Source organism: Camelus bactrianus, chromosome 1, assembly GCF_048773025.1.
Source record: "Camelus bactrianus isolate YW-2024 breed Bactrian camel chromosome 1, ASM4877302v1, whole genome shotgun sequence".
Taxonomy (NCBI): Eukaryota; Metazoa; Chordata; class Mammalia; order Artiodactyla; family Camelidae; genus Camelus; species Camelus bactrianus.
In genome coordinates, this window is record NC_133539.1 from 121,246,272 (window position 1) to 121,268,938 (window position 22,667).

Genomic DNA, 22,667 nt, shown 5'->3' on the forward strand with positions numbered 1-22,667 from the left:
TATCACCCTTATATATGTATAAATAGACAATTTAAGATTGCCAGACTGAAAACTATGAGCATGAAAGAGAAAGACCACAATACAGAAATTGATCAGTCCATCTCAGAGGAAAACCAAAAATTCAAGAATAGAAGAAGGACTGAAAATAAAGCAAAATGTTTATTTTTCAGAGATTTGTGAAGAAACTGCATTCATGATAGACAGATTGCTGTAGAAAAGGATCACATAATGAAATTTTTTTTTTTTAGAAATTAAGACTATGATTGCTGAAATTAAAAATTCAATTTAAGGGCTGTAATATAAAGTGAAGTGGTGTCCCAAAAAATAGAGTAAAAAGTAAGAGAATGAGATAAAAGTGACAAAGAGAATAATTCAAATAAATGCTGTATCTAAGTAATAGGAGTTTTAAAAAGAGCTAAGAAGAAATTATATAAGAAATGATACATGAATTCTTTGCCAGTCTGAAGTGAGATGTGAATCTTTGCAGTTTGAAAGGATTCTCCAAATGTTAAGCAAGATGAGAAAATTCCAGCTTAGATTCATCATTGTGAAACTAAAAACAAGAAGCCTGGTCATCTACAAAGGAAGGATAATTAGACTGGTATCATACTTCTCATTAGCAACTGTAGTTCCCACCACAGGGTTTTTTAGGCTCTGCTAAAGATTTCTACTCACACGACTGACACAGGTCAGAGCTGGTACCTGTGTGCTGAACACCACAGGGCAACTTCAGGCATCCTTCAGGCATCCCTCTTCTGGGAGAGTTCTCGCAGCAGTCCAGCTTACAAACAAGTAGGTGAGATGACTTTGTAAGGACAGGAGCTGTCTTGGGTCAGAATGCCTCATAGTCCACAGGAGCCAACCTCTCTGGAAATGTATACTTTCCAGGGTGCCTGCAAGAAACTTGTCCAGTTACGAGTCACCACACTCCGGAAACCCAGAGCTGTGCTTCCTGTTTGATAATTATAATTCTTCCAGTCCATAGGCAATTTATTAGCCAGAAGATCCTTTATTATAAACAGTGTTGCCTAGCAACATGGTTGCCATACTGTGGTCACTAAGGGACCAGAGCTAGAAATTTAACCAAATACAGAAGGGGAAAAAGAACTTATTAAACCTTCATCCATAACAGTATTGGATTAAATCAGAGGACATTGGGGCAGTACAATTAAAGTATGAGGGGAAATGATTTTAAATCTATAAATGTAGGCCTGGCCAAAGTATCAATTCAGGTGATTACAGCTGGATAGGCAAGTAATCGGAAAATTTATCCCTTACCTATCGTTGTATGAATTCTGACAAAATCAAGGATGAAAGGGAAGAAGATGATGATATATAGGGTGTAAGAAAAGTTGGAACTGACCTAGTCCCCTAAGGGAAAGAGTCCTGGATGACAGCTCCGTAACAGGCCTTGGAAATACTAGTTCAAGTTTTAGAATAAAAATCAGTTGATTAAAAAAAGTCAAATGGATTATATAAGGAGTAGATAGAATGAATAAGAAGATAAAAGATACTTGTGATGTAGTGAAGGAGTGTATTTTTTCCTTTTGAGAGACAAATATAACTTGAAACTCCTGGCTTAACGTGTAAAGAAACCTTGGCTTAAGTACGAAGTGAACTTAAAATGGGAAATGAATCTGAGATATTAGCCATTGACATATTATCTATTGGATTCATTTTTGGGTTTGAGTATTTTTTTGGAGTGGTTCTGATTATTTGTGAAGATTTATGTATCATGACTTTTATACCTAACTCAAGGTCTTCCAAAGGACCAAACATTTAAGAGTTTTTTTAATAGGATAAAACTCACTCTATTTTGCAGTCACCGTTTGGTAAGTCTATTGTACTCTCATAAATGCTGCAATACTTGTGGGATCTTTAGTGACCTTATATCTCCTGTGTCTTGAAACATCTTGCTGTTTTATTACCCTAGCAGTTATTTATTTCCAACTGTGTTAAAAATGAATAAAACAATAATAAAGCAGAAGAATGGTTGCTTATAAGGCTAATATAATAATAAATCATTACTGTTCTGTCATCCTTAAATTTTCTTACTATGTTGCCAAAAGTATTACATTATTATTTAAGAGGGTATAAAAGTCTGGAGACACAATCTTTATAGTCTTTTTTTTTTTTTTTGGCATTCATTGAACAAAATTGAGAAATTCAGAATTTTTCATTTTTTACCACAATGACAAAGAAGTATAGAAAAATTTTTACAGTTATTGGACAAATCAGAAGATGAATACAGAGACAGCCACTGTAGGCTTGTAATGATGAAGGTGGAATGGAATCATAAAAGTGGAATCTCACCACTGTGAATCTTGGATGATGATACTCTAGATTTCCTCAGACTCCTGAATTAATGAGAAAATAGTTTATTTTTAAGGACAAAAAGAGAAGGACAGGCATCTTCTTACTGTCATTGTACAGCAAGAAATTCTTCATGCAGCTTCCCACCAAGAACTTGGACCACCCCTTATTGCTAACAAGATGTACGACAGTATTCTTTCATCTTCTGTGCTATCTGTTTACTAACATTTACTTCATACCGTCTGTAAGTGGAGGAGAAATGCTGAAGGCCAGTATGAATATAAAGATGATTAAAAGGAAATGGATGATACAGAGATGAAAAACCACAGTGGATTCACCATTGTAACTGATGTTTGTAAATCTTAAGTGTTCTGTGCCTAGCATGCACAAGGTCCTGGGTTCAATCCCTGGCACCTCCATTAAAATAAATAAATAAACCTAATTATCCCCGCCTACCAAAAAATAAAAATTTTGCAATTAAATTACAAAAAAGATGACTGTCCTCTTTTCAGCAAAGTTAAGAACCATCAACATTTTGAGAACTGTTGCATTTTGAAGAGACAAATGCAAAAAGAGAAACCAGACTTGATAAGCCTACAAGCTGTTAGAAATGTTCTTTGAATTTGAAATCACTGTTTTGTAAGGTGACTATGTCCCAGGTTTGCTCATGTCAGTTGATGAGCAGTTTAGTTGCATTGAGAGGACGTCGCCCATTTCAGAGACACATCTTCAAATCCTGGAGTATAGTTTAAGGTTAAAATTCAAATGAAAATTTCTAATGAAGTTTTTCATCATCCATTTTATTCCTTTGTAAATTATTTATAGAATGATTTAAATATAAAAGAATGAAAAGGCCCATGGCTCTAGATGATAAGCGATGATGGCCTTTTTTTGCTATACAGGGAAGGCAGTGGAAGCGTAAGGAAAGAGGGTTCTGTGTGGACTTAGAATAGTTCAAAGAGGGAACGTGGTATTAATGGTAGCACTTATTTCTTGACTCTTGAGTGTATACTGTTCAGCCAGTAGTACTGTAACTGTTACTCACTGGCTTTCAACTTTTAGAATCAACCTGTGAAAAGTCGATAATGGTTATAGAGCAGGATGTAATGATAATCAAGTTGGATCCTGCTAAAGAAAGAGTAGGTAATAGAAAAAGGGAAGTCGAGGCAGTACAGGGCCCAGTGTCAGAATGAGGGAGGGGCACGTGGCCTTGTCTGCAGGAGAAGTAGGAGATAGTACTCGGGAAGGGACAAGAGTGGAGATTTTAATTTGAGAGATTCTTAATATTACAAAGGGAAATAGTGAAGTAATAAATTTTTTTTGTCATACAATATACACATACCATACAGTTTTCCATTTTAAAGTATACAATTCAGTGGCATTGAGTACATTCATAATGTTAGACCCACCACCACTCTCTAGTGTGGGAGCTTTTTCTTCACCCCCAGAAGAAATCTCAGTCCCCGTTTTGCAGTCATTCCCCATTCTTCTCCCTACCTACTGGCAACCACTAAACTGCTTTCTATCTCTTTGTATTTGCTTATTCTTGATATTTCATGTAAATAGAATCATACAATATGTGTCCTTTTGTGCCTGCTTTTTTCACTTAATACAGTGTTGCGAAGGTCTGTCCATGTTGTAGCACGAATCAGGACTTTTCCCTTTTTTATGCCTGAATAGTAGTCCACTGTATGCCTATATATCAATTTCCTATTCACCAGTTGGTGAACACTTGGGCTCTTTCTTTCTTTTGGCTGTTGTGAGTAAGGCAGCTGTGAACATTCATGGACAAGTATTTGAACACCCGTTACTATTCTCTGTGTTTATAGATGAGGAAACTACACTACAGTCGTGGAGTCACAGTAGCTTGAGGTCACACGGGTAACAACGGATGACACTGGGGCACAAATCTAGGCAGTCTGATGGCAGAGCCTCTATCTTTAACCTCTGCTTAACCTGGCAGCTAGTAGGTGTCCAATAAAGGGTAATCAGTTTTACCTCATTTTGAGGCCCTAGTTAGGTATTGACAGTATTAATTTTACATTATTTAGCCTCTGTTTAAAGTAACAGCGAACATTACTGAAAATTGACATTATTGCTGTGATACTGCTGAATGTGTGCTTCAATACTGTGTGTTTATCGGTTATAGTTTGGCTGTCGCAGCAATTCCTGAAGGTCTTCCCATTGTGGTCACAGTGACTCTAGCCCTTGGTGTTATGAGAATGGTGAAAAAAAGGGCCATTGTGAAAAAACTACCTATCGTTGAAACTCTAGGTAAGTCTCTGGTTAGAGCATACTTATCCAGTGTATTAGTTCACACAACAAGGAATCATCTTTGGGTTTTATAGTTTGTCTTAGAGGCTTGCATGGTAGTGTCTGGCTTGTGGCAGTGTTGAGTTTGGTTTTAACAGCCAAAAACGTCATTAAAATGCATATCACTCAGGTCAGGGAACTCTTACATCTTTCTGCATCATGGAATGCTCTAATGCTTTAAATCATGTTTAAAAAAAAAGTAACAAATGAAACTTTAGAGTGAAATAGAATGTTTTCTTTTGCTATCTCAAGGAAGATAATTGATAATTATGGATCCTAAAATGTCATTCTTGAGTTGAATTTGTTGGTAAGATCAGTAAATATATAATAGTTCTGTTGCTGTAACATAATCTTATGTGTGATATGAAAATTGTGATAAGTTTATTTATACATGTTACAAAACTTCTTTTTATTTAGGAATCCAAAAATTTTGAATTTAGTTTCTAGTTTGCATTTTAGTATTGAGAAGGTAAAAATACCTTAAACTACTGACTGAAAAAGTTATATGATAGGTTTATATTTAGGTACCCTTGCAACTTTCTAGAAAATATATAAAATTACTATGTAAGCCTAACGTCAGGTAGCTTTGTAGAAATTCACCTGTAGATAAATAAAGTCAACATTTATCAGTATCTAACTTTTAATTTTAATTTTAGAAACTACCATGTGATGAAGCAAACACAATGAGAGAGAGCAGTTTAAACTTATCCATGAGCTTGATTTGTACAAAATTCAGAGGAGCAGGACAGGCTTCCAGCGTCTTTGATTTGTGTTCAGTGTGAACTTGTGTTTCCCCTGACTTCTTGGTGACTCGTGCCAATTTGCTCTTCAGGCTGCTGTAATGTTATCTGTTCCGATAAAACTGGGACCCTGACGAAGAATGAAATGACTGTCACCCACGTGTTCACATCGGACGGCCTGCGCGCTGAGGTACCTGTGGGCTCGTGTCTGACAGCAGTGTCCTTCTTAGGGAACCTGGTGTTAACATCCCCACTCATCTGTCCTGCCTTCACAGGGCTGTCAGCCAGTCAGCACCAGAATGTGCTCTGTCCCACGTGGTCCTCCCCCAACTTGGTCCCACTCCATTTGCGCAGTCTGAAACCTTGACCCCTGTCCATACCTGTTTCAGTCATCCCTCCATCTGTTCATTACCTAGCTCTTGATCCTTTGCTCTGTGTGCAGCTTGGGGATCTCTCAGAACTCCCCTGATGAGCATGCTTCAGTGGCTCTCCACTGCGACCAGGGTTTGGAACTGGGGCCGCTGAAGGCCCTACGTGTTCTGTCCCATATTTCCTTCTTCAGCCTGTGTGTCCACTTTGCTCTCTGTGTACCAGATACTCTAGCTTTATGGTTTTTTTGGTGTGACAGAATTCCTCCTACTTCAGGGTCTTGCTGCTGTTCTCAGTCCTTAGGACAGTCTAATGCCTTTTCGTCCTTTGCGCCACATTGCCAACCCCATTTCATCAGAAAAGCTTTACTGACCATCCAGACCTCGCCTTATGTTACATGTTTTCACAGCACAGTATCTTGTAGTCCAGGTGAAATTCTCTGTCCCCCTTCCCATTATACTGTAAGTTACAATAGAGTAGGAGCTCTGTGACATAGCATGAGGTCTGCTTCATAGCAGTAAATAGTTGTTAAAAGAATAAATGAATGTGCATCTCAAGTACGTGTCAGTGTACATGCCCTGGTTAATTTTGAGGTTGGCTGAAGACAAGTTCCAGTCACACCTAGTCTTGGCAGGATTTCTGGCTGGAATTTTTATTAGCCTGCATATGATGGGTACAGTGTTTTAAAATATATTTGCAGCCAGTTCTCTGAGCAAAGTAAGCATTTGACAAAGTGACAGAAGTGGCACTTAGGTCTGTTTAATTCCATTTTACAAGGCCTTAAACTGAGACTGTTGATATTTAGGGTGTTAGATTTGGTTAGGGATACCCAGTGCTGTATTGTTGAATGTGCCTTTTCTGGATGACATGGAAGGGTTATTAGGGTCACATGTGCTTCTATTTTATGGTCCAGATATGGAAGGTAAGATAGAAGTTTCTCTTTTAAGCCCATAATTTTGTATGTCAAGCATTAACCGTTTGTTAATTCCTCTAAACAATCTTAACTTTTGTTTGGCTTGGTTTGTTCTAGCCATTTAGAATAAGTGTCTGACTTGTCTGTCTTTGATTTTTAAAATTGGTGCATAATATACGTTACAGAAGTTTGTAAGTGCTAAGGTAAATCACTTAATGACTCTGAGCCTGCGTATTTGCAGAGAAGGAGAAATAATTCTGCTTTTGTCTAGGTCATAGGTTTGTCACAAATGTTAGATGTAGTAGATTTGAATTCTTTACAAATTGTAGCGTCTTACATAAATGTAACGTTAAATAAATTTAAGCTCACTGTGTATAGAGATTTTCGTGGCTTATTTATCCTTTTTGTAGTATATTGCAATTTGAAATAATACAAGATTGTATTAAGTATATTAACAATTATATTGTTTTGACTTGTAATATGCTATGCATTATTAATTAGCATAATCAATAGTTAATTATTAGTATAATAACTAGGTTTATCATTGTGATGAAAATGAGTATCTATATTCCTTTCACTGTTAATTGTTGTTCTTTTAGACAAATTTAAATTCTTTTCTAGGTATACAGCTAACAGTGTTGTGATGTGTAAAATGAAATGAACGCAGCTCATGATGGTTTTTGGTTTTCATGTAGTACTGTCCCTGTCTGCCGGTTGTATTGTTGACTCCACTTTGTGTTCCTCAGGTTACTGGAGTTGGCTACAATCCATTTGGGGAGGTGCTTGTTGATGGTGATGTTGTCCATGGGTTCTATAACCCATCTGTTAGCAGAATTGTTGAGGTAAGTACTGGACTCTGAGAAGGTGACTCTTCACAGTGACTTAGGATGAAGTGGCTCATAGTCTGTGTGTTTCTCTTAGGCGGGCTGTGTGTGCAATGATGCTGTAATTAGAAACAACACCCTAATGGGGAAGCCAACGGAAGGGGCCTTAATTGCTCTTGCCATGAAGGTACGTGCCTGACCTCTCTGACGTGTGAAAATATCACCCTCACAAGAAAATGTGAACAGTTTCAGTGTTACTGACTTTTAGGCGTTGAGTGAAGAAGACTCACAGTGTTTCATAGTTTTTACTGCATTTTGGAAACCAATTTTATTCTTCCTGGAAATACAGAGCATAGAGCTTTTTCAGTAGAACTTTGTATCCCCTACATGCAAGATAGAAACTAATGACCAGGGATGCGCTTGTCCTTAAGAAGAAAAGAATTCTTGTCTTCATAATATTTAGAGTTTTATGCGAAAAACTTTATAAATGTGTGTAATTGCTGATAAATGTCAACTTCCAGATGAGTGAGAGGCAACATTCTTTAGTATTTCCATGTAGAGATACTAACGCCATCATAAGAAATCAGCTTTTCTTTATCCTGTCTTCCCTTTCCTCCCATTGTCAGTTTCTTAAAATGAGTGTAGAGTTGGAGTTTGCGCTGTCCAGGTGGGCTGTGCCCTCAGTGACCCTCTGATCTGTCCCAGTTGAGCACCTCATCTCCTAAGTCATGCGGTTGATTAAACGAGAAACCTAAAGTCCAATCTGTCACTCCATAACAGAAACAAACTTCTGCTTTTAAGAGCAGTCATAGAAAACCTAGAGACTTGTGTAAAACAAGATGCCTCTAAATGAGTTTGCTTGAACTGAGATCCAGGATAGAAATGTGGGTTGTTACAACATACTTAATTTAATAAAATAAAATTGGTACTTCTAGAATACATATGTTTTCTTAACAGAAACCCACATTCCCTTACCATTTGTTCTCCCTATAACTAAAATAGTATAGTATAGCTTTTTAAAGATGTTACTAGTTATTCAACTTTGAACAAGTATTTATTGTTATACTTAACTTGATCTCTTTGAGAAATAAAGAGGGTGAAAGCACCTCCTTATGGGTGGGGGCCTCACATTTTAGGTAGAGAGTTAGCAGTGACATGCTTGGAACAAATGAAAGGCAGACCAAGGTAGTAGACAGTTAAGTCTTAAACACTGAGATTTACCAGATTTACAAGAACAGGGCAAATTCAGACTTGGGGCCTGGGCTTGAAGGGAAGGAAGGGTTTAGATAGGAGGTCAGCTGAGGGAGAGCAAGGGTGAAAGCAGAGAGGAATAAAGAAGCCTCGAGGGGATTGTGGCTTCTGAATTGGTTGGCCAGGAAGAAGTGGAAGGAGTGTGAGTGGCCTAGAGGGTGGTTAAACAGGCTGAATGATGGGCTCTGGAAGGCCTTTGAAAGCCAGGAGGAAGGTTCTGAACATGTTTCAGTAGACAGTAAAAAGCAATAAACTAGAGTTTTGAGTAGTTGAAAGAATATTTTTGAATATTTGGAGGGAAACGCAAAGGCTCTTCGGAAGGAGAAGTGCTGCATGATGGTGGTAGCCAGCGTGTCAGGATGTGGGGTCAGGGGAGGACAGGGGTAGCACCAGGCAAGGTAGAGGTGAGTCCATGAGAAGTGAGGGATTGAATCTGAAGCTTCTGTTGACTAGAAAGTGCATGCTCAGTATTGGCCAGGCATCTTTATTTACTTGTGTCCTGCTTCCTTCCAGAATTTGGCCAGTAGAGGATTTAATTTAGTCAGAGTTGAAGTTTTGCTCTGTATGCAGTTGAGCAGCACTCCTTAGACTTGATCTACTCCCACAGTGAGCATGTGCGCTGCTGCGCAGAGAAAGGTGATGTACGGAGGAGGAGCACTGCTCTGCTCTCACTCTTATCTGAAAAATAATCCAGGTGTCTGTAGCCAGCCTTGCTGCAAGTTGTGACCCTTATTTTTTTGTTAAAGGAAAAAAGTCACATATTGGTGAGAGTTAACTTTCCTTTTGTGCCATATAGATGGGTCTTGATGGACTTCAACAGGATTATATCAGAAAAGCTGAGTACCCTTTTAGCTCTGAGCAGAAGTGGATGGCTGTTAAGTGTGTGCACCGAACGCAGCAGGTACCCTTCCTTTTCTAAAATACTTATTACATATTTCTTAACGTAGATGACTTTTTCATTTACTGTCCACCTGTAGATTTAAGCAGTCATTGAGCGTGATATGGACCAGCCCTGAAGGGTATATATAATTCATAGTACACGCGTCCCTGGTTGTTTTCATGTTCTCTTTGAATTTATGCATAGATACATCCAGCTTTGCTGTGTGAGCAAACAGCTCAAATGATGTGGAGCCTGGTCTCAGTCTCCCAGGGTTTCTGACACCAGAGTCTTCATCATGACTGTCTGTTGTCTACCTGTGTTCTTCTGAAGGGTGTATTGTCTTCAGAATGAACAAAACCACATTATTTTGTGGAAAAGTGGTTACCACGTGTGTATAATTCATGTTAGTTGATCCAGCTCACAAACTGGCAAAATGAAATACACTGATATTTCAGGCTACTGCCTTATTCCCAGGTGCTTTAGGAATTTTTGCACAGTGTGATAAGTTGTTTACACTAGTTACCTATAATGTGTAATCATATCACTCAGGGTTGCTATTACCAGTTTATGCTTAAACTTATTTTGCCCTTAAAATATATATTTGTTCTTTTTACATTTTCTTTATTAGGAATTAATTGGTTATGTGTTTTAGCTGGAACCAGCATTTTGAAACCAATTACGTCTTTGTAGATGGGAATTAGTGAGAAGATTCCCCTCACCCATAATCAGTAGGAAATGTATTGGTTTTAAATTGTTCAACATCGAACTTGTGAATTGAAGTCTGCCAGGAATTCTGATAAAAGGAAAAGTTTCAGTCAACTTTATAAACTTCTGGGAAAGGAGACAGTTGGCAACAAAACTATAAAAATAAAATGTCTGTTACTTAAACCTTGTAATGTAAAGCTTTCAGAAACTGCATTAGAGTTAGATAATTTTCAGCTGGTGTCCCTTGTCCTTATTGTTACACAGCAAGAATATGCATATGAGTTTACACAGAAGGTCTGTTTCTTTACATTTTATCTTGATCACATGCTACTTCAAGGTGATGTGGCTCATGTAAAGTTTGAAGATTTGACTCTAGCAGTTTTGAGTATAACCTCACCAAAGTTGTGCATTAGAAGTTGGGGACTGAATCTTTTGAGTTGGGTGTAGGGAGTAGGGAGCGGCAGAATGTAAGTTTGGAAAGATTTGTATGATTTTTCTTCCCATTTGCTGACCTGAAAAGTTCTCTTTTTATTTATTTTTAAATTTTTTTAATTGAAGCACAGTCAGTACAATGTGTAAATCTCTGGTGTACAGCACAGTGTCCTAGTCATGCATATACATACATATATTTTCGTATTCTGAAGAGTTCTTATTACAGAATGAAACCAACCAGTGTAATCTACAAAGCCCAAACCCACTGACCTTACTCAGGATCTAGAAGAGGTTGGCTGGCACAGATAAGGCAAAGTTACCAATTTAAAAACAACCCCAGTGGTTCTAATAGTGTGTCTTTAGAGGACTTCCATTTGAACATGACAGTATGCATTTATCATTCTTCTCTCCCTGGAACCTACCAAAATGGCAACCAACAAATAAAAGATAAACTAAAAAAGAGAAAAGTATGGATAAGACTTAGGGGAACAGGTATCTTCGAAGATGGGGACTAAGGCATAAGGCTAAAAAGAGGAAGTCAGGTTGAAATTCCGAGTAAGGAACCAGTAGAACTCTCCCAAGTACCTTTTCTGTTCTTGATGGCAGGCCATAAGTCTCATTTCAGGGACAAGAGTGGAGAGTGTAATTAAGATTTAAGACTGAGAACAGGGGGATTAAGGGCAAGTCATTGTCCTAGGTCCCAACTCCACTTTCTTAGAATGCCTGCAGCTGAGTATCTCCCTCCCTTCGTTCTCTAAGTCAGAAGGTTGGGGAGTTTTTTAGAGAAGCTGACTGGGCCTGGGGTGAGTCTAACAGTATACAGCAGTCTTAACTAAGCTCTTTGCTCTCGGGTAGAGTTTACACGCTCCTGGCCTTTGTCTCATCATTCTGCAGTGAGGGCCACCAGTTGATAAACTCTGCAATGCCCATGGAGTTTCTAGACTTTTATTTGCTTCAGTCTTGAATATAAATGGACAGTCAGGGATTGCGAGATATTTGGGGAAAGTCTTTGAAAGACACAGACCGAACCAACAGAGAAAGGGGCCTCAGAGAAACAAAGATAATGCTGTATGCTGAAGAAAATTTCCAAAGACCATAAAAAATGATAGCAAAATACTTTAAATAGAATGTTTTTCAAATAAATTCAAGGAATCTATCAGAAAGTAGAACAAAAAGTCAAGGAGGTGGACAATATAAAAAGAGTAAGGTACGAGTCAGGTCTGAAAATCAGAAAATAGAAGATCCAACATCCACCTAACAGTGGTGACAGGAAGAGAGAACGGAAAATGGGAAGATTTTATCAAACAACATCAGAAAATTTTCTGGAGGAAGGACTTGTAGAATAGAATTGCCCACCAGATGCTCAGCACAGTGTGTGTTAGGTGCAGGGTGAGGGGAGCAACACACCGAGGCCCATAGTCAGGCAAACTGAGGAACTTGAAGAGAGTCCTGCAAGCATCCAGAGGTGTTAGGGTGGGACAAAGGGCAAGGGGGAGAACATACCCAGTGGTTTAGGAATTAAAGTAGCTTCTTGAGCCTTTCCAGATGTGACACTACACACTGGAGGCTAGAAAGCAGTAGAGGAAGGCCTTCAAACTGTGAGGAAATTTCTTCTCAGCTGAACTTACACGTGTAGGGGTAAAATTAAAATGTTTTCAGACATTCTAGTCTCAAAATGCATATCTTTTCTTAGAAACATACTGGTGGATATGTTATTACTAGATAAGAGAACAAGTTAAGGAAAAGGAAGACTAAGAACCCAGTGAGTTCTCTCCAGGGGAGGGGTGAATAGAGCCCCCAGGACGGGAGGGGAAGCTTCCAGACACTGGTCTTGCAGCAGACCTGGAAGTCACCAGCTCACACTGGAACAGGAGAGGACAATGCTCAGTAGTAAAGTGGCGCAGCGACCTGCCTGCTCAGTGGAGCGTGTGAAAAATACCACCGAGAAGGGCTGTATTTTGTGGAGGAGTTAGGGAATGATTAGTAATAGCTGTTAAGGAAACTAAGAGAATAAAAAATAGGCAGTTATTAACTTTATAAAAAATAAAACTTGAACAGGAAAAGAAATGCATTTAATTTGCATAGCCATGGAAACATCAGACCTTTCTGCTGCTTCTCTCCCCTATACCTGCTCACTGGTCCCTGGGGGCCTGGGGAGATGGAGGCGCCGTCTCAGCATGGGCGTGCGCTGTCACAGCGAGGGCAGAGGAACAGCACGTTATGCACTAGTCCCTCAGTTTCCATGGAAGTGACCCAAGTACTGCTCATGTTTCTTAGCCAAAGCCAGTCACATCTGACTTCAGTGCGTTAAGAGGGGTAGGGAAATGCATTTCTATCACGTGCCTACAAGGAGAGCTGGAACTTTTGTGAGCTGTTCTAGTGACTACCACTCTGCTCACAGTGAGGAACTATAGAGAAAGAGTACTGGTGAGTTTTGTGCTACCTGTGTTGTAACAGGGGAGAGAAGGAGTAGATAGTGGGGCGGCCATGCTGTCACCTGTCTCAATAGACAGTGTACAGAATTGATCAATAAAGAAGTAGCAGGATAAACATAATTAGAAATATGAAGATATAGACGATTAACCCAAGTAGGAACATGCCAAGGCACATAGTCTTCAAATTGACAGAAATTAAAGACAAAGAGAAAATATTAAAAATAGCAAGACAAAAACAATAGATGACATACAAGGGAACTCCCATAAGGTTATCAGGTGATTTTTCAGCAGAAATTCTACAGGCGAGAAGAGAGGGGCACAATATATTTAGTGATGACAGGGGAAAACCTACAACCAAGACTACTCCATCCAGCAAGGCTCTTACTCAGATTTGTTGGAGAAATCAGAAACTTCACAGATAAGCAAAAGCCAAGAGAATTCAGCACCACCAAACCAGCTTTACAACAAATGCTAAAAGAACTTCTCTAGATAGAAAAGAAAAGGCTACAACTAGAAATAAGAAAATTACAAAATGAGAAAGCTCACCCGTGAAGGTGAAAGTAGAGGTAGGAAATCATCCACACTCAAATTAATAGGGAAGTTAAAAGACAACGGTAGTAAAATCATCTGTATCCACAGTAAGCAGTTAAAGGATACAGAAAAAGTAGATGTAAAATATGATATCAAAACCAGTCATCATGAGGGCATGATGAGGGCATGATTGCAGGGTATCTAAAATGCATTTGAAATTAAGAGACCAGCAACTTCAAACAAACAAGCCAAAAATCTATAATAGATATACATGCATGAGAAAGAGGAATCCAAATATAATGCTACAGTAGTCAAACCACAAGAGAAAAGAACAAAAAAAAAAAAAGAAAGAGAAAAAAAGACCTACAAAAACAAATCCAAAACAACAAATCAATAACAAATTATTGATAATTACCTTAAATGTAAATGGACTAACGCTCCAACCAAAAGACGTAGACTGGCTGAGAGGATACAAAAACAAGACCTGTATCTATGCTGTCTACAAGAGACCCACTTCAGAGCTAGAGACACATGCAGGCTGATAGTGAAGGGGATGGTAAAAGATATTCCATGCAAATGGAAACCAAAAGAGAGCTGGAGTAGCAATACTTACATCAGACAAAGTAGATCTTAAAATAAAGACTATTAAAAGAGACAAGGACACCACATAATGCTCAAGGGATCAATCCGACAGAATAATTGTAAATATATACTCACCCAACATAGGAGCACCTCAATATATAAGGCAACTGTTAACAGATATAAAAGGAGAAATTGACAGTAACACAATAATAGTGGGGGACTTTAACACCCCACTTAAATCAATAGACATATCATACAGACAGTAAATCAGTAAGGAAATACAGGCTCTAAATGACACATTAGACCATATGGACTTAATTGATATTTATAGAGCATTCCATACAAAAGCAGCAGAATCCACATTCTTGTCAAGTGCACATAGAACATTCTACAGAATTGACCACATGCTGGCCCACAAAGCAAAGCCTCAGTAAATTTTTAGAAAATTGAAATCATATCAAGCATCTTTTCCAACCACAATGCTATGAGACTAGAAATCAACTACAAGAAAAAAAACTGCGAAAACCACAAACACATGGAGGCTAAACAATATGCTACTAAAACAAACAATAGATCACTGAAGAAATCAGAGGAAATAAAAAATTAGAGACAAATGAAAATGAAAACATGATGATCTAAAACCTCTGGGACACAGTAAAAGCAGATCTAAGAGGGAAGTTTATAGAAATACAAGCTTAATTCAGGAAATAAGAACGATCTCAAATAAACAACCTAAACTTATATCTAAAGATAAGAACAAACAAAACCCAAAGTTAGTAGGAGGAAAGAAATCAAAAAGATTAGGGTAGAAATAAATGAAATAGTAAAACAAAATAAAAACAACAACAGTGGAAAAGGTCAGTGAAACTAAAAGCTGGTTCTTTGAAAAGATAAACAAATTGATAAACTTTTAGTCAGACTCATTAAGAAAAAAATGGAGAGGGCCCAAATTAATAAAAATCACAAATGAGATAGAAGTTATAACTGACACCAACAGAAATAAAAGGGATCCTAAGAGGCTACTATAAGCAACTATACACCAACAAAAAGGACAACCTAGAAGAAATGGACAGTGTCTTTGAAAGGTACAATTTGCCAAGACTGTACCAGGAAGAAATAGAAAATATGAATAGACACATTACCAGTGCTGCAATTAAATCAGTAATTTAAAAACTCCCAACAAACAAAAGTCCAGGACCAGATGGCTTCACAAGTGAATTCTACCAAACATTTAGAGAAGAGTTAACACCTATCCTTCTGAAACTATTCCAAAATATTGCAGAGGAAGGAACACTTCCGAAGTCACTCTAGGAGGCCGTCATCACCCTGATAACCAAAATAAGACAAAGTTATCACAAAAAAAAAACATTACAGGCTAGTATCACTTATGAATATAGATACAAAAATTCTTAACAAAATACTAACAAACTAACTCTAACAATACATTAAAAGGATCATACACCATGATCAAGTGGGATTTATCCCAAGGATGCAGGTATTTTTCAATATCTGCAAATCAATCAGCATGATGCACCACATTAACAAATTGAAGAATAAAAACCATATTATCATCTCAATAGATGCAGAAAAGGCTTTTGATAAAATTCAACATTCATTTGTGATAAAAACTCTCCAGAAAGTGGGCATAGATGGAACATACCTCAACATAATAAAGGCCATATATGACAAACCCACAGCTAACATCATACTTAATGGTGAAAGCATTTCCTCTAAGATCAGAAACAAGACAAGGATGCCCACTCTCTCCACTCTTACTCAACGTGGTTTTAGAAGTCCTAGCCACAGCAGTCAGAGAAGAAAAAAAAAAAAAGAAATCCAAATTGGAAACAAAGTAAAACCATCACTGTTTGCAGATGACACGATACTATACACGAAAACCCTAAAGATGCTACCAGAAAACTACTATAGCTCATCAATGAATTTGGTAAAGTTTCAGAATACAAAATTAATATACAGAAATTAGTTGCATTTCTATACACTAATGAAATATCAGAAAAAGAAATTAAGAAAACAATACCATTTAACATCCCAGGAAACAATACCGTTTAAAATACCCAGGAATAAACCTGTCTAAGGAAGCAAAGGACCTGTACTCTGAAAACTATGACACTGATGAAAGAAATTGAAGATGACACAAACAGAGGGAAAGATATACGCATCCTTGTATAGGAAGACGTTATTATTAAAATGACTACTACTACCCGAGGTAACATACGAATTCAGTGCAATCCCTGTCAAATTACCAATAGCACTTCTTCACAGAATGGGAACAAAGAATTGCTAAATTTGTATGGAAGCACAAAAGACCCTGGATAGCCAAAACAATCTTGAGAAAGAAGAGCAGAGCTGGAGAAATCATGCTTTCTGACTTCAGAGTATACTACAAAGCTATAGTAATCAAAACAGTGTGGTAGTGGCACAAAATGACACATAGATCAACGAAACAGGATAGAAGACCCAGCAATAAACCCACACACTTATGATCAATTAATCTATGACAAAGGAGCTAAGAATATACAATAGAGAAAAGACAGTCTCTTCAATAAATGGTGCTGGGAAAACTGGACAGCTACCTGTGAAAGACTGAAATTAGAACATTCTCTAACACTATATACAAAAATAAACTCAAGATGGATTAAAGACTTAAATGTAAGACCAGATACTGTAAAGCTCCTAGAGGAAAACATAGGCACAACACTCTTGGACATAAATTATAGCAATATTTTTTTAAAGCAGCTCCTAGAGTAATGGAAATAAAAGCAAAAATAAACAAATGGGACCGAGTTAAACTTAAAAGCTTTTGCACAGCTAAGGATATCAACAAAACTAAAAGACAACCTACGGAATGGGAGAAAATACTTGCAAATAATGCAACCCACGAGCGACTAATTTCTGAAATATATGAATAGCTCCTGCAGCTTAATATCAAAAAAAAAAAAAAAAAGAAAAAGAAAAGAAAAGATAAGCAACCCCATCAAAAAATGGGCAGAAGACCTAAATAGACATTTCTCCAAAGAAGACATCCAGATGGCCAGCAGGCACAGTAAAAGATGGTCAATTTCACTAATTATTTAAAAAAAAACTACAATGAGGTATCATTTCACACCAGCCAGAATGGCCATCACTGAAAAGTCTCCAAGTGATAGATGCTGGAGAGGATATGGAGAAACAAGAACCCTCCTACATGGCTTGGGGGAATGTAGGTTGGTGCAGCCACTATGGAAGACAGTAGAGAAGTTCTTTAAAAAACTAAAAATGGACTTATGATATGATCCAGCAATCCCACTCCTGGGCATATATCTGAAGGAAAATCCAATTCAAAAGTACACATGCACCCATGTTCATAGCAGCACTGTTTACAATAGCCAAGACATGGAAACAACCTAAATGTCCATCAACAGATGATGATACATGAAGATGTAGTGTGTGTTGTATATATATGCAAATAACATTATTTTGTTCTTTTTAATGGTCTAGTAATACTCCATTATGTGTCTGCATGTGTGTGCACTTGCAGCAACATGGATGAACCTATAGATTATCATATTAAATGAAGTAAGTCTGACATATAAAGACACATACCATATGATGTTGCTTACATGTAAAAATTTTTTTTAAAAAGGTACAAATTTTATTTTCAAACTGGAAATAGATTCGACAGACATAGAAAACAAACTGATTACCGGGGGAGTTGAGGGGGAGGGATAGATTAGGAGTTTGGGATTAACAGATACACACTGCTATATGTAAAACAGACAATAAAGACCTACTGTATAGCACAGGGAAGTTTATTCAGTTTCTTGTAATGAGCCATAATGGAAAAGAAACTGAAAAAAATGTGTATTTTATGTATGTATATGTATAACTGAATCACTTTGCTGTACACCTGAAACTAACATTGTAAGTCGACTGACTACACTTCAATAAAAAATAAGAATCAAAACAAAACAAAAATAAATATGGGGATAAATACCAAGGAAGACAGCCAGAAGGGTTCACATTTGTTTGCCTCTATGCAGTGGGATTGGAGGTGAGGAAGTTTGGGCAGGGGACTGCAGTTTTTCATTATAAGCTTCTGTATATTACTTTGGTAGGATTAAAAAATAAAAAGTCTGGTAATACCCATACTTACAACAAGATGGTTGTAAGAATTAAATGCGATCACACGTGTACATATCACAGCAGCTGATCGGAAGCCTGAACCATTGCTTGCGGGCAGATGTTAGGTCTCTTTCCTGTCCTCAAAGCTTGGAGTGCCTAACCTGGAGCTTGCTGTGGCTTTCCCTCCACCGGGGGCTGGCGGGTAATGAGGGTGTGGAGTACATACTGTGCTCCAAAGAGGGTGCCGAAAGCTCCCACGTGAACTTTCCGTCTTCAGAGTTCAAGTGCTATTCAGAGCCGTAGGCTCAAGTCACTCCCCTGGGGGTATGGGAAGTATGTGCCACTTGTTTTTGCCCCCACTGGCCTATGGATACAAATTGAAATTAACTTGAATTTATTTGCTGTGTTTTTCTTCTTAGGACAGACCAGAGATTTGTTTTATGAAGGGTGCTTATGAGCAGGTGATTAAGTATTGTACTACATATAACAGCAAAGGGCAGACCTTGGCCCTCACCCAGCAGCAGCGGGATCTGTACCTGCAGGAGAAGGCCCAGATGGGCTCGGCTGGGCTCCGAGGTAAGGCTGTTGCAGCACAGTCCCCTCGGGCCGAAAGGCAGGCCTTCTTCAGCTGCAGGTGGATTCATGCTTCACGTCCGGGCTGTCCAACTCTGTCCAGGTTTCATAGAGCACTGCTGTTTCTCAGGTGTTAGGTTTTAGTTGGCTAATTGGCCCACAAAATATGGAAAGTTGGCAGGGTAGCAAAATATGAAATTTCTGGTTCTTGCAGACCTGCAGTGATCTGTGAGCAGGTGATAGACATTTTGTTTTAGACAAATTTATCTTGTGAGAAGGGAAATGGATGGAGGTAAAGTGATATTACTCCTGCCTTGTTTCATCACTTTGTCTTATTTAATAGATCTGACATACTTTCCTAAATGTCAAAAACTTAAGCCTCTGATTCGTTCTTTAAACAGAGGTGATTACTTACTTACTTGTTCCTCATCTGCTGAGTCCTTCCCTTGCTGATCACCAGAGAGCAGGGAAGTGCCCACGCTCGCTTGTGAGATGCTGCCACCCGGCCAGCGATGGGAGGTCTGGTGCGCACACACTGGCCCCTCCTCAGGGTGACACGGGGAGGATGGAGGGGGCAGGGTCGGGGCTGGACGTGGTTTTCACCTTCTGGTCGTCCTCTGGCTTTGGGATGTGTACATACATGTGTGTAGTGTCTCTCAAGGAAATTGGAAGAGTTGGCTTCCTTAACTTTATATAATAATTATTTACAAAATGGTAGTCAAGTGCCACAGTTCGTGGTGGGGAGAAATAAGTTAATGTGAAAAAAATTCTTCCTAACTCATGGCTCACCTAGGGAGGGCTCCTTGTGGGTGTAGAACATCCGGGCAGATGTGCAGGGCCTCTGCTCTTGCGAGGTTCAGAAAGGTATTTTTAAAGTGACTTCATTTGAAGGCAGTCATGGTTTTGTTATTCTTAGTAGCTCACAGCAAGAGGGTTTCAAAGTTGGCTTGGATTCAGAGACCCTAAAGAAGCCTTAAAAGTCTTGTGTGTGCTTCCTGTTTTCCTTAATTTTTATAACAGAGGTTTCACTCTTTTTTTGCCTAAGTGTTTTGTGTAGTGTGGTTTGGTGGTGTGACACTGAAATAGAGCAGAATTGGTGGAGGAGAGAATCTTTGTTTCCTGGGGCTTTGGGGACCTTCTGGTGGCTGTCCCTGCACCACATCTTTCCTCCTCTGCTTCTGCTCCATTTTCCTCCTCCCCCGAAATTACCAAAAATGAAGAATAGAGAATAAAGATTTTAAATGTGACTTGATGTAAACTTTGTACCTTATAAAACTTGTTTCTTCAAATACATGTGGTCCTTAATTTTAAAACTAGCGTATGTTTTGTTTTTATGTTTTAAATATAAAGGAGAGAGTTGCGGACCTTCCACACAAAAAGGTCTGTCATCCCAAACAGGATCAGTAGATCGTCATTAGTGCCAATGAAGCAGATGAGTAAATATAAGACACTAACCTCTAGGCCCTAGCATCCCTCCGCTGGGAGTGCGAGAGCAGACCCCCTTGCTTAGGTTTGCTGGTGCACAGATTGGTGCTCAGTGCCCCCTTCTGTTACCACCTGCCTGTGTTGTAACAGGGACTGTCAAGTGGCTTTTTCCCCCCAGAGTTGGAAGCCACTGGGCCTCACAGTTAGATAAATCATGAGGTGTGTGACTCGTACGTTGGGAAAGCAGAAGTTGCCTCTAACCTTGGTTTTCCAAATACATCTCATCCTCCGTACCTTCTGCTTAAGAACGGCAGCCTCCTGTGATCTCTCTGGGACTTCAGTTTCTCCACGAGATACATATGTTTAGTTTGTGTGCTTTTTTGTGTGTGTTCTTTGGTAAGTTGTTCAGTCTTACAGTATCACACATGGAGACACATCCCTTTGGCTTATAAGGTAGCTTCCAGAGTTTCCAGAATTCTGAGAATACGCTAAATGATATTTAGAAATGAACAGTACTTTGTGGTGTATCTTAAGTTCCCAAGGATGACAGGAAACTAGCTGTAAATAATGGTATGGTGATGTTATTTATATAGTTTTAAGAGAACCAAAGTTACAAGTAAGAAATATCTGTTAATGTTATGGAAATAGTGAAAGAATCCAAACTATTGTTGGTGTTAGTGGTTTTATAATCACATTACAGATGAACTTTACCTCCCAGGGTTTGTCATGTATGAAGTTGTTACATGCTGTGTGTAATGAATTAACATAGGCTTTTCTTCAAGCGGTTGAATTGTTCTGGAGGGCTTTCGGTGAAAGGTGAAGATGCATTAGTAGAAGCTGCCTTCAAAAGTGTCTGTTTAAAGTTGACTTTAAAGCTTAACAAACCTGTAGTTTTCCAAATGATTAATTGTATTTTCTTAATAGCCAGTGGTTTATGCTGGAGGGAACTGCATGTTACTCTGCCAAAACATTCCTCGTTTGTTCCTCATATGCATTCTCTGCTTAACAGTTCTTAAGTCTTACTCCTTTTAGTTTTTAGTAAGTTAAAACAACAACCCATATTGAGAACCATTAAACTATAATACCTTAGCATGTAATAATTTTTATTTTAAAGTTTCTATGATTACTACAATGACATTGTAGTCTTAAGTGATTTATCTGAGAAGTGTTACCATCTCCAGCTTATGCAAAGTAAGTTCTAATGTTTTTGTGATTCATTTTCTTATTTGGGATTTTATCATTATTTCCTAGTTCTTGCTTTGGCTTCTGGTCCTGAACTGGGACAGCTGACATTTCTCGGCCTGGTAGGAATCATTGATCCTCCTAGAACCGGTGTGAAAGAAGCTGTTACAACACTCATTGCCTCAGGAGTGTCAATAAAAATGATTACTGGGGACTCACAGGAGACTGCAGTTGCAATCGGTATAACTAGGCTGCTTCCCTTTGTTTTCCATAGCTTTTCTTAAATTACTGCAGGGCATAGTTTCACTAGCCATTAGACATGGGGTGTGTTTACATAATATTGAGATTCTACAGTTAAAATCGACACTTTTGTTTGCTCATTCTCTATATAAAATTGTGGGCAAAATTTTATTGTAGTTTACAGAGTAATACTATTAGTTGAAAAAGATAACAAAATCATTATGATATCATGTATTCACAAAAGGATAGATAGTTATCTTTTACCTCATAATCCACTATATTGACAGATAAAAGCACTAGATCATGAGTGTGAAAGGAAACATGAAAAACAGTTTTTCCTTTCAACTTGAGTATAATTTTTTAAAGTAGACTTGTAACTGATTTGAAAAAAAATAGCTTGAATCTGTGTTTCTGTTGTCTAATAATATATATGTCTATGTTGTTTGAATGCTGTTTAAGATTACCTTTACATGTATAAGGGAAAAAAATGGACATGGAATTTAATTTCCAAAAACCTGTAAACTGTAATTCATACTGATAAATTTAAACAGTTTGCTAAAGTTCATACATTGTGACTTTATTACTAAGGAAGGAGACTGAGGCATTTCACGCTTTGTGTTAGCTAAAAGGGATATGTCACTGGAAGCAACTTTGTTGGGAAGCTCATAGCTAGAAACACTTTCCAGCATTTATTTTCAGTTATGTACAACTGTGTGATACCACAGATCAGCTGCTATCTTGTCAGGCTTCGTATACTTTAGGTAAAATCCACTCTGCTCCTTGTTAAAATTGAACTCCTGAGCAGAACCCACTTGACCTTGTTTCGGATCTGAGGTG

At 38.3% G+C, this 22,667-nt stretch overlaps 1 protein-coding gene across 6 annotated transcripts in view; it reads left to right on the forward strand.

Moving 5' to 3' along the window:
- ATP2C1 (ATPase secretory pathway Ca2+ transporting 1) overlaps window positions 1-22,667 on the forward strand; it is a 123,827-nt gene that overhangs the window by 81,386 nt on the left and 19,774 nt on the right. For all 6 annotated transcript variants that reach the window (XR_012509642.1, XM_074372227.1, XM_074372224.1 and 3 more), the window contains 7 exons: window positions 4,463-4,587; window positions 5,459-5,556; window positions 7,395-7,490; window positions 7,570-7,659; window positions 9,520-9,624; window positions 18,830-18,986; window positions 21,660-21,830. Coding sequence is in view for 5 of the 6 variants with exons in the window: in XM_074372227.1 (XP_074228328.1) it covers window positions 4,463-4,587; window positions 5,459-5,556; window positions 7,395-7,490; window positions 7,570-7,659; window positions 9,520-9,624; window positions 18,830-18,986; window positions 21,660-21,830 (842 nt within the window). In the remaining variant the exon portion in view is untranslated. The remainder of the gene's footprint in view (window positions 1-4,462; window positions 4,588-5,458; window positions 5,557-7,394; window positions 7,491-7,569; window positions 7,660-9,519; window positions 9,625-18,829; window positions 18,987-21,659; window positions 21,831-22,667) is intronic.